At 35.2% G+C, this 12,718-nt stretch overlaps 2 protein-coding genes across 5 annotated transcripts; one reads left to right on the plus strand and one right to left on the minus strand.

Moving 5' to 3' along the window:
- Nucleotides 1-1,375: 1,375 nt before the first annotated feature.
- LOC115442417 (alpha-tocopherol transfer protein) lies at nt 1,376-5,806 on the plus strand. 4 transcript variants are annotated; one of them, XM_037436871.1, is made up of 7 exons: nt 1,376-1,450; nt 3,356-3,495; nt 3,765-3,918; nt 4,162-4,266; nt 4,822-4,969; nt 5,256-5,472; nt 5,577-5,806. In XM_037436871.1, exons 2-7 carry the CDS (start codon nt 3,360-3,362, stop codon nt 5,678-5,680), a joined length of 864 nt encoding a protein of 287 aa, XP_037292768.1. In that variant the 5' UTR covers nt 1,376-1,450; nt 3,356-3,359; the 3' UTR covers nt 5,681-5,806. The 4 variants fall into 4 exon arrangements, with proteins under 4 accessions (XP_037292768.1, XP_037292770.1, XP_037292771.1 ...); XM_037436873.1 differs by having other exon boundaries at nt 1,414-1,450; nt 3,342-3,495; XM_037436874.1 differs by lacking the exon at nt 1,376-1,450 and adding an exon at nt 1,462-1,559.
- A 497-nt stretch (nt 5,807-6,303) lies between these two features.
- Nucleotides 6,304-9,056, minus strand: LOC115442407 (60S acidic ribosomal protein P2). The gene is made up of 5 exons (XM_030167440.2): nt 8,906-9,056; nt 7,956-8,128; nt 7,212-7,310; nt 6,661-6,751; nt 6,304-6,388 (listed from the first exon to the last, which is right to left on the minus strand). Exons 2-4 carry the CDS (start codon nt 8,125-8,127, stop codon nt 6,681-6,683), a joined length of 342 nt encoding a protein of 113 aa, XP_030023300.1. The 5' UTR covers nt 8,128; nt 8,906-9,056; the 3' UTR covers nt 6,304-6,388; nt 6,661-6,680.
- Between the last annotated feature and the right edge of the window lie 3,662 nt (nt 9,057-12,718).

A 12,718-nucleotide genomic window follows, 5' to 3' on the forward strand; every position in this document is an offset into this window, starting at 1 on the left:
AAGTTCATATCGTACCCCTGGTTCTCTCCAGTACGGGTGTAATACCAACATTATTATTAAACTCTATTAAGGTACTAGATCTCCCAACAAATTCATATATTACTATGCAAAAGGCAGCAATTCTAAATACGTGTAGAATTGTTCGTAAGTTTCTCCAAGAAGAAACCCCCATTGCTCACTTACCGTAAAAATGATTCTGACTTGGTTTAGACCCGTGAGTCTCATTTAAAACCGAAGAATAAGTTCTTCGAGAAAACGTTAAATTACAAAAAAGATAATAATAATAATAATAATAAGCCCGCAGGGGCGGCTTTGTGGCGAGCCGACGGTGAGTGGCGACACCGCGTTCCCTGATTCCGTGGGGGCTAAATGAGACCCCCTGACCCTTGGCTTGCCTTAACTGGCCGGCTGGGGGTGGAAGTCGCAAGAGCTAAGAACCTCAGCTCCAGGGTGGAAGTGCTCAATCTGCGTAATAGCGAGGAAACCCGCTCCGGGACGCGATAGCGACCCGCGATGGTGAAAATCGGTGCACACCTCTCGACACCCTTAAGCCACCCACACCGGTGTTGCGTCCTTGGCTTACGCCACTTATGGGATGCCCATCTAGTGGGGGCAAGTCACCGTCTGCCTTGAATACATAAGATTGAGACATTTTACTTGGCAGGCGTCCCGTTGTCTCAATCAATAGCCCAGCAACCAGTCCAGCTAGATCCCATCCATAGACCCAATATAATTCCCATCTTTTCTGCAATAGTCCCTGCACCACGCAAGCGCTGTCTTTGGCTGTATTTCCTCCATAAGTACAGACAGAGAGAGTACTCGCAAGGTGTATAAACCCCAATTAGAGTAATGTATCTTAAAGGGGCCTCTACGTGTTGGATCCATGTCCCCACGCAAGCCTTCCAAAAGGACCGGCCTTTATGCCGTGATTTCCCGCAGGAAAGATACAACATAATAATAATAATAATAATATCAGCCCTGTATTATATACTTGCCCACTGCTGAGCACGGGCCTCCTCTACTACTGAGAGGGATTAGGCCTTAGTCCACCACGCTGGCCTAGTGCGGATTGGTAGACTTCACACACCTTCGAAATTCCTATAGAGAACTTCTCGGATGTGCAGATTTCCTCACGATGTTTTCCTTCACCGTTAAAGCGAACGATAAATTCACAAAGAATACACACATGATTTTTTTAGAAAAGTCAGAGGTGTGTGCCCTTGGGATTTGAACCTGCGGACATTCGTCTTGGCAGACCGTTCCACACCCAACTAGGCTATCGCCGTTTATTAAATAAAATAAAATAATTTATTAGTCACGTACGCGAACATAGTTGCACTTATGACAGTCAAGATACATAATAATGGAATTTATTATATAACTACGGACATTAATTGCCATTAAGTGGTTGCGGTAAGGTTCAACTAGTAACGCCAGCTCGGGCTGGGAGGTAAGAGGACAAAATACATACTTACCTTATTTTAATATAATAATGTAATAGACGTGTTGCTATCTTCACCGATGAGGTCGATATAGGTAGCCTACCAGTCTTTCACTAGGTAAGTAATGACTAATCAAAGAATAGTCAGAAATAAATTTTGGGCTTTCTTTTTTGCCATCAATTATCAATTAATTACTTACTTACATCTTTTTTTTCAGGTCTTTCTTTTATTATATCTCAATTAATATAATATATAGCCTATATCTACTAGGAAAATTAGCATCCTCTTAGCCAAATTTCATCGTAGCCGTCTAAAGTGAGCCAGAATTTATATCAGCGCTATGTTAACTATATTCCGTCTTACTTATAAACTTATTTTAGCATTTAGAGGTGATTAAGAATTGCTTAAATAGCTGTCAAAACCATCATTGTTTTCCTAGTTTATATCTTATTAAGAGGCAAGATGGCGGGTCTGGACTTACACCTGATCGAGTATATTTGGTTTTAACTAAGCATAGCTTTACGAAATGTTTATAAGTAAGACTGATTGTGTCTACCTAGGATGAGAATCAATCTTGCTGATACAACACTACTATACGGAACCCAAAGTATAAACGTGTACGGACACACACGGAAGGACACAGAGAAACAGTTAGATCTCTCCGATGTTCAGTTTCACGGCACTCAGTGTTCTGTCAACTACTTCCAATAAATAGTCATTTGTAATATTAATAAGTATTTCGACTGCAACCTTAAAAATAAGATTATCTAGATTAAAATAGTGTGTCATCAAATATAAGTGAGAAGATAGATCAAAACGAAATCAATAGGTATGTGAAAATAGTTTTTATGGACAAGAGTGTGAAGTGTCAGCAAATAATTAAGTATATTTATAATAAACGCTGTCAGTATACATCATAATAGAGTTATAGAAAATCTCAATAAATTATGAGTGTTCTTATGTGCTAATATTGTGATAAAGAATTTTAGCTCTTCATCTTTACCACAACCACTGTGCTTGAGCACACGACTACAAAGTTACATTATCTCTAATATTACTACTATTTTTTGTCTCTACAACGTCCCATTTTGATAGGACTTACTAGTAAATATTAATTTATAGCTGAATGGCTGAAACAACTTTTTATCCCGGATAAGCATCGGTTTTGTTGGACTCTTAGTCAAAAAAATGGCGAAATGGACGGAATCTCAAGTTAGTTTTATGCTTAGTTTATTTTAATTGGTCAATGCTGCGCCGTAGTGTTGTTTAAGGTACAAATAACAGGTACAGGGCATCGACCGACCCTTACTTACACAGTTTTTTTTTCTACGTGCACCGTAAATTGACCCCGCTGCCCCTGATGGTAAGTGGAGTGGGGTGCAAAAGACTGTCGACTGACGAGAGATGATTACTCCTCAACAGTTGATACAATTATGTTGGCCTGTTAGAACCGGATATACACAGGCTGGTTCCAGAACGCAACACTTACGTGGGCCACTATGGCGAGTTTTAACACCTTGTGTACGGTGCTTGCTGTCCGGGCGGATATAAAATATATCCTACCACCAGCAAACAATAAACAGCACAGAGAGCAAGTTCCCCAACAGGCGCGTAGATCTCCAGGATCAAGGATATCAGCGTGTCTATTGGCACACGATTGCATGGCGTAATGCAAAATTTTGTCTCACAAGTTCTTACAGGAATATATGGCACAAAAATTTCCAATTACGTTTAAATAGCGGCAATATTCCAATAGTTCTATATGTATACAACTTGCTGCAAGTATTGCAAGCTTAATTTGCCGACATTGTTTTTTAAACAGTAAAATTTGTTTCAGGAAGTCGGCTAGTGAAAGTATTCTAATTTAACGATGCAATACATATTTTAACCTAAAGTAAGTGATTTGCCTGCAGGCTGATGGAGGACTACGTGGCTCGCAGCTTCCCGCTGGAGGAGGAGTACAAGAAGCCGACGGGCATCACTCCACAGGACATCGCTCAACTGCGCCAGTGGCTCGTCACGCAGCCGCATCTACCACACGAACGCATCACAGGTAAATATGATATTGAATAAATAGTACACTGTTTATTGGTGACAGAAGATGAATCTTCACATACGAGAACTATCATTATATAAGTATAAAATTCATAGATTGAACAAACAGTGAAAGCACCTACACCGGACGGACGGACACAGTCCAAAATGAGTTCCTGCTTACCACGATTAACCTAGTCAGAGTAAGTTAGGGCTGTATATGTATAATAGAGCTTGGAAAAAAGTATAAGATGCCATGTAAACCTTACTTTTCACAATTCCTTCTAGATCTGGACCTGATCCTCTCGTTCCACAGCTGCAAGCGTTGCATGGAGAGCACCAAGAAGCTACTCGACACCCACTACACCATGAAGACCACCTTCCACGCCATCTTCAAGGACCGAGTCGTCGATGCCAAGATACAATTGGCTTTGGAGAGAGCGTACGTTTTTGAGAAGAAATGAAAAACTGTTTATTTGAGTATTCCTTTGTGACATGGCTCTGTACCCATAGCTCATTTATGCAATACACAAATTTGATAACAGATCTTCTGCCACTTCAAAAATTACTTATTTATTTATTATTTATTTATTTATTTATGTATTTCCTCTTACATCTACTTTTACAGGATAAGATAACCTAATACAGTAGTGTAACACAATAGTAATGAATACTTTATTTTCAGACTACTAAAACCGCTTCCAGCTCGCACGAAGGCTGGTGATGCCATATTTTATTCGCGTCTGTTGGACTTGGAACCCAGGAATTTTATGCTAAAAGAAACAATGAGGTGAGTTCGGTGTATCTTCTTTCTCTAAACTATATTACTCCATCATGTTCTACGCCATATATTATTTTATCCTCTGAAAGAATAGCAGCACAGACTAGAAATTAATATGGCCCTCGCTAACCAAAGTATAATTTACCCCGAAACAATAATTCTTGTGCGTTCGTCTCCACACCGAATGTACGCCCATGCACGGGGAGACATTTCTCGCGGCTCTAGGCACACAGTTTAAGTGTATATACCACTAGGTTGTAACTACACATTGAGGTCTATTGGCTCGCAAACATTTCCTGGCCTTCTTCCCTCTGCTCATCCTAAGAGGGTGCCTTTCCTTCCTCCAGCTATCTCCTCCCAACTTTCCTCCAGGCCCCTGCAGTCATTAAGGCGGGGGAATCCGGTATCCCATTTGCAGATTTCCCCCGGTGTAGACTGCGGGGTCCGATAAAAAAAAATACAAAGTTCACATGTTTCAACGTTTCATTACGATCAAAAGCTTTTGCAGTCAGGTATCTTTTATAATTTATTATATATTATTTTAATAAATAAAATGGTTTGTAGAGCAGTTCTAATGATTTTGGAACTGTGGCAGTACGAAGAAGGCACGTGGCCGGGCCTAGTCATTTTGTATGACCTGGAAGGACTCAGGTTAGGACATTTGCTAAGGTTAGAACGGGAAGTGCTGAAACAATTCCTCGCTTATTTGGAGGTAAGAAAATTTTGTTATTCAAAAGAAAATAATTAATATGAACATTAAACTATATTATTATAATTATATACAAATATAAAAAAAGTAAGGAAAATGTTTGTCCAAGATCGATTCTATCAATAATCTTATATACTTACATTCCGATAATATTAATCGTTTTCAAATGACAGCTCCAATAAAAAAATTGGAGCATCTATTATTTACCTTACTCATCACTAATGTTGTTACTTTGCCAAACCAGGAAAATCATGATTTCTATATTCATTAATTTGCTTCTTATTTCCAGCAATCAATTTTAGTAAAAATAAAAGAGATACATCTGCTGAACGCACCATATTTCGTGGATAAGTTGATAGCCCTCGTTCACAAATTTATCCGATGCGAGCTCTTCAGTGTTCTCAAAATCCATCAGACTGGCACGAAAACGCTCGGAAATTATATTGATGTCTCAATATTACCAAAAGAAGCTGGCGGTAATTACAAAACTTACGAAGAGTGTAAAGGTATCTAAGCTTTTATGGTTTAACGCCATCTATTATTTTACTAAAGTATTCAAGTTTCAATTAATGGAAAATGGAGGTCGGTATTTAATCATTTTTGTTTTCAGATGAAACAATGATGAAAATTATGGCGAACAGAGGATTTTTCGAAAATGAACTCAAAAAGCGAGCTAATCTGGCGCTACGACCAAAAACGATAAGATATATATGAAAATAAAGATTCTATACTACAATTTAAATTATTCTGTTATATTAATTAAGGTTTTATCTCGTTAAAGAGGCAAGTATATGGATGAGTAAATGCATCTACAATTAAAGTTTATTGTTACAGTATTTATTATATTGTTTTACTTAACATTTAATCTTTGAAAGACTTTATTGATTTTCAACTTCCAAGATCTTATTATGAAACATGAAGAAATGTTGAGACAATTGTGAATCTTCTCAGTTGTTACACAAACAGGAAACATTGCTTTATTACTAGTGGGCCCGGCAGACATTGTCTTGCTACAGACTAAAACTACATTTTATCCTTTAGGTTTCGACAACAGTGCTACCGATCATGTCCAAAATAATGGTGATTCAACATGAAACTAACTTTGCCTAAAATTGCATTAAAATTGGTTGTTTTCGGAGATTAGCGTTTACGTTAAAATATTTTCATACAAAAATATCATTGGCTATTCCTATTGATTTTTATAAATAATTCTTTGACACAAACCTTGTCAAGCCTTTCTCAAGTGCTGCTCTTTCATACATGTAGCAAATGTTTTTAATTTTTATAGATAGAAGATTTTATTTTTTACCTGGCAAGGGATGAATAAAACAAAGCGATAAAATTGGTTGCAAATATATTTCATAGAAACAATCTGCAGTTACTCTTACACCGTAATTGGAATAACGACCAGCGCCGCGTACTCTGCAACAAAAATAAAACCATAACATTCTGGAAAATGAAATAAGACTCAAAAAATTAGCTCCAAACAATATTCAAAGTTACTCAACATACCCATAAAAGACTCATGAAACAGTAAGAAATGGTAACTTTACTCTTCAATAATCCTTGTTCTGTATTGTATAGGCTACTTATCAACTCAGAAAGGTATAATACAATGGGCTTGTAATACTCGGGAAACAATTCAAGCAAGCAGTCACTGATAAAACCTCTTATAAATTTCAATTCAAACCCACCAGTTATCATGTGTATGTGTTTAATCAAAGAGACCGAAGCCCATGTCGTCATCAGACTCAGAGTCCTCCTTCTTCTCTTCTTTCTTCTCCTCTGCAAAAACAGAACACATTAGCAAAGAACTAAATAGATCATTCTGGTACAAGTGTGAATAAACTATCAGTTTATGTGAGTAACAGCACAGTGTGTCAGTCGAAAGATGGTGTTATTGTAAATCATCATTATGGTTAAAATACCTTGAGGCTTATTTATGGTTGTTTTCAATAAATAATCACAATTACAATTTTTATTCTTATCCCAAATAATTGGTTTGTCAATTTTTTTGATAATAAAAAGTGATTGAAATTATTTTTGAACTTAATTGTTTAGGAACAATATAATTATAAGATTCCATATTACTCAAAAAAAAATAACAAAAATAATTATCAGTAAAATAAAGTGTGTGCAAAAATATTTAAAATTTCAAAAGTAATAATTTGAGCTTGAATGAGATCTACACAAAATTTACTCCGCAATTATTATCAATGCTACAATTATCTCCGAGAAAGCATACCCTTCTTCTCCTCAGCGGCGGCGGCGGCCGGGGCGGCGCCTCCAGCAGCAGCGGGCGCAGCACCGCCACCCACCGGCATCGACGACAGCTTCTCGCGACCTGCATCACATGCGGAGTGTTAGTGGAATGCAGTTACATTAATACTGGTGTGGAGGTGGTTCAATAACTCAGATATAAAGTGAACAGCAATGATGTTCAGACGAAAGATGGTGTGTGTAATTAAATCATCATGATCAAGTTGATGGTTATACATACTCAACATTTTTAAATTGAAATATCTGAAACTCCTAAAAAAAATATATTTTTTATATTTAATACCATAACTGTATCTCAGAAAAAAAAAAAATTTAAGCGGTCCACGCAAACCACCACAGGGAATATTTTAAATAAATATACCAACAGACTACCGACCCCATGATAAAATTAATACAAGTTTTGTATTATTTGATATAAGCATTTACTGAAAACATTACAGTTTATACTAATTTCAATAATTATGTATTATGAAAGAATTTCTTTTTTATATTATCAAAATACAAATATTTGTTACAGTAGTAGTATTCCTTTAAAACTAAATAAAAGTCTATATAAATTACAATTCCTCTTCATCTTCTCACAGTTTACAAAGTAGTGCTTTCCAGGAAAAATAAATGATGCAGCAGTAATTATACATACTGCCTTCAATGTAAGAAACCTGTGGTATTAAACCACTGTTTTATATACAAACTTAGTTCCCCAACTCACCAGCCTCAACGAGCTCGTCTACATTCTTGCCGTTGAGCTCCGAGATGACCTTCTTCAGTTTCTCAGAGTCCGCCTCAATACCCACAGAGCTGAGGATCTTCTCGAGGTCGGCGGCCGCTGGGGACTCCTTACCGCCCAACACGGCTAACAGATACGCGGCCACGTAACGCATTCTGAAAGAATATACAACAATATAAACATTGGCAAGATATTGTATTAAAAAAGGCAAGGTTAACTCTAGCAGTGTTAAATTATCTTTATTGAGATATACAACTCTATAAAGATCATTATTTGTGAATAGGTTACTGAATATACAGAGGGAAATTATAACCTATAAATATCCACAAGCTGTACATTTGTTTTAGGACAAAATAGCGGCAAATTATTACAGATGTTAATGTGATGTTCAAGCATTTCAAAAATTACAACGAACACTAAAGTTACGTTGCAAAAAAAAAATTAAATATAGTTTTGGATGTAAACATGTTCTAAAATATTTTTTTGTCATCACTATTTATAACCTACAAATGTGGAAAACATTTCGAAAATGTGACAGTCGTGTTATTATTGCGGATTACACCATATATAGATTTTTACAATTATCAATTATTAATAAAACTATAATAAGTTAACATCAAAATGTGATAACAAAATGGACAATGTGTGTAAACATTTTAGGTTGTTTCAACATTTCACGACAAGTTACATAGACGTGTTTTGAAATAATCAGGTATCAGTTAATCTAAAGTGTAAAAATGGACGTTAACGAGTAAATAGTTCTAAAAATACGAGTTAATGACACTAATTTTGATCGCCGACTATGGCGCGTAGAATTTTCATCAAACTCAATCTTGCACAAAATACACCGAATCATTACATTAAATTGTTTTAACACATTGCACGTATTTGAAACTTTTAAATTATAGAAATATTTTAAATAAAACACTTACATTTAAGTCGCTAAGACACGAAACGTGTTATGCCAAAAACAAACGTTCGACTTGAACAAAATGTCAAGAAAAAGAGAACGCGGAAGCCGTTTGACACATTGACAGATGTTCTTCTCTATGGCATTAGGGATGCCTGATGACGTAGTTTATACCATAGATTCATCGACTAATGACTTGTCATTGTGTGAATCAAATCGAATGATGTAATGTAATAAATATTACAAAAGTATTTTAAACAATATATTTATAAATAATAATTCTTGGTAATAATTATGTATTATCATAGTGTGTCCTTTTGTTATTTTTTTATAATTGCAGTAAATTGCCAAACGAGATATCCAAAAACGTGTTTTTATTCGACAAAATTTTTATACAAGATAAGTTATACATATTTGCGTAGAACTCTATAAAACGTTCTCTTTTTTTTATAAATAAAATGTCTAAAATTATTATTTAATGATTTCAAGATCCACATAATTGCCATTTTACTATCCAATAAGTTTGGGGTTGATTAGAATTTGATCAAAATAAAAAAACAGTGGCCATTCAAAAACCTCTGAGCAAAAACCGGACATTTCCTTTGTCACTAATATAATAGAATCATGCACGCATCACGTGACGCGCTGGCTTTTTTAAAAGTGATAGATACTGTACATTTAAGAAAAGGGCAGTAAGAGGCTGGTAGAGATATTACGGACTTACGCATTTAGGTATTTTGTATTAAAATTTCGATATTCATCGTTATAATATAATGTAATAATATTGGCCCTGTATTATATACTTACTGTCCCATTGCTGAGCACGTGCATTCTCTACTACTGAGAAGGATTAGGCCTTAGGGGCCGTTCAAGTATTAAGGTCAGGTGGGGCAAGTGCGCCGACGGGGTAAGTGCACCTGCCCAAAAAAAATCGAAAACTATTGATGTTATACAATTATCGCAATCTTATATCTATGCTTCTAACTGAAAGGCAGTTCCACTAAAAACACAAATGGCTCTATTCATTTTAATACGATTTATTCGCCATTTTATTTTAAGTGTCATTTAGACCTGTAAACAGAGATGACCCCGTGAAAGATAACATCAAATATTTCAAGATATTTAACATATTTCTGTAAACCAGTAAGGTGAGTACATAGTTTAAACCTTTTATTTTAACTTCCTGTCCGAATTTTATCTGTATATACTAAAATAAAGGATTTTTTAGTAATGCGAAAAAATGCACCTCAAAATTGTCGAGTAGGGCAAGTGCGCCACAGTTAATAGTCGTATGGCGCACTTACCCCTAAACCATATATTACCAACCTTTTTTGAGAATAAGTTTTACTAATATGACTTATTATTATTAAAATGTAACAGCATTATTTTTTGTACTCAAGGTATTTTGTTTTGAGCCGACTTAAATAAAATGTTATATTAGTTAATTCGTCGGATATTTGTTTGTTTTAAATGGTTCGTTTTTCCAAAAGAAGAAATGAGAAATGTTATAAGGTCAAATTCTAAGTTTTTGAGTTATAATGCATTCAAAATGTTAATTCCTACATAATTGTATGTTTTTTTTAGTTTTTAGAAATAAAATGGATTTCGTATTAAAGCTACCATTTCTTTATAACAACAGATCCGCACATAAAACTCTAATATTAATACCTAAATATAGCAAAAAAAAGGGGTAAAATGTTTTGAAGCCCTGGTTTACAAATATATGGCGCACTTGACCCGAATTTGATTTGATAGCCATAGTTTGTTATAATATTGAGTTATAAAAAATTATCCAAGAGCAATGCGGGTAAAACTTATTTTTCTATGGACTACAATAAGTGTTTTCTTTATAATGTTTAATTTTGACGTTTTTTTTTACACAGGCGCACTTACCCCATTTCCGGAGGCAAGTGTACCATCTTTTTTTACTTTGAGCAAAATATTATTAAATTATTGTCTGATTTCCTTGAATGGCTATAGATCGTTATCACAAAATACCAAATATTCTTAAATTAATAAAATTACATTCTTAAGTCAGCTCAAAAAGAAATTATTTCGCATTGAATCCAGCTATGATAGTTTTATGGCGCACTTACCCCGACTGACCTTACGTAACGCAATTTGGAGAGGAGTGGGGGGGGGGGGGGCATGTAAAACGTTACGATTAGTTACAGGCGCGGGAGGGGAGGTCCGAACAATGCGTTACATTGGATTTCTTATTTTAAAACAATAACAAAGGTATTTTAGCGATTTTCCGGTACTTCTCCAAAAAAAATGTAATTTTAGAGCTACATAACTTTTTCAGGGGTACAGGAAAACGTTACAGTGCGTTACGTTGAGGGAGGGGGGTCAAAAATCTTCAAAAATTGCGTTACGTAATACTTGAACGGCTCATTAGTCCACCATGCTGGCCTAGTGCAGATTGATAGACCACACACCTTTAAAATTTCTGCAGAGAATTTCTCAGGAATGCAGGTTTCCACGCGATGTTTTCCTTCACCGTTAAAGCAAACGATAATTCACATAGAATACACACATAACTTTAGAAAAGTCAGAAGGATTTGAACCTGCAGACATTCCTCTCGGCAGACCGTTTCACACCCAACTAGGTTCTCGCCGCTAAGTTCATAGTAAATGTTACAAAACTGTTTAACGTATATTTTCCCCTAAATCAAGTCTTTTAAAGATCCTGTTGTATTCTTTGACGCGTAATTTTCATTAATTATAATATACATTAAACAGGGTAACAAAGTACGTATAAAAATTCTTGTTACACACCTACATACCATTTTTAAATAGTGTTTACGTACGTCCCTATTTTATAATTCTTTTTCATATATATTATAATTCTCTTGGGATTATTTGAGTCCAACAGCGAAATATACTTATATAATATATTTATAACTTGTGTATCTGTGTAAAAGGTATGTCTTTGTGTATAATAACATCTCAGAACGTTAAAATCTCAATTACCAAAAATAGCAATATTGCATTATATAAAAGTTCTTTGTGCTATAACAAATTGAGTAATGGCTGTAGGAAATTGCGGTCCGAGCTCGTAAAGAGGCGGAAGTCTATCAACTCTGATATATTGCGATTATCATGGTACTTATTTTAGTGAAATGCGATCAGCAGACATTTTCATTGAGAAGCGAAGTAACCTTTATATTATGTTATCGTTGATATTAATCAAATAATAGAGTAGATACCTATTTTCATAAGGTTTTTTTTTTAATTTGTGGGTTTTGGATATATTTATTTTTTATCGTTATATTATTAATCGTGTCTCGTAACAAGAAGGTAGTAGGTACCAATTTGATCTATACGTAAAATCGTAATAATTATTTTAAATGGTCATAGGTAGGTGATCTACCTACTTATTAAATTACTTATCCAGAATGTGAGAGAAAATGTTAATTCCTTAGCAGACGTTCATCAAAATTTTAGAAGTCAAAATAAAGTCTCTTTAATTGTTTTATGTTGAACTTTATGTCTTATGAAATGCACAAAAATAGCGATCTTTGAAAATACAGCTAGAAAATGGCAGACAAAATTTACATCAAAGACTTTTGCCATCACAAGAAAGGGTTAATGTAGCCTATGTTTACATGCTCGCTGCAACAGTTTCTTCTTTACAGAGTTTGTAAGCAAACGATGTTTTGAAAGAACTAATTGCTTATGGTTTTCCGACAGGCGTTTGGCATGCATCCAAATAAATTATATTTAACTTTAAACTTAGAACGTGTTTTTGTTATATATTATAATTATTATTACAATGTCAAGAGTCGAGCCGGTCCCTTGCCTGATGGTAGTCTCTACGTACGCCTGAAGCTTG

The sequence above is a fragment of the Manduca sexta genome, chromosome 9 (assembly GCF_014839805.1).
Source record: "Manduca sexta isolate Smith_Timp_Sample1 chromosome 9, JHU_Msex_v1.0, whole genome shotgun sequence".
In the NCBI taxonomy this organism is placed as follows: Eukaryota; Metazoa; Arthropoda; class Insecta; order Lepidoptera; family Sphingidae; genus Manduca; species Manduca sexta.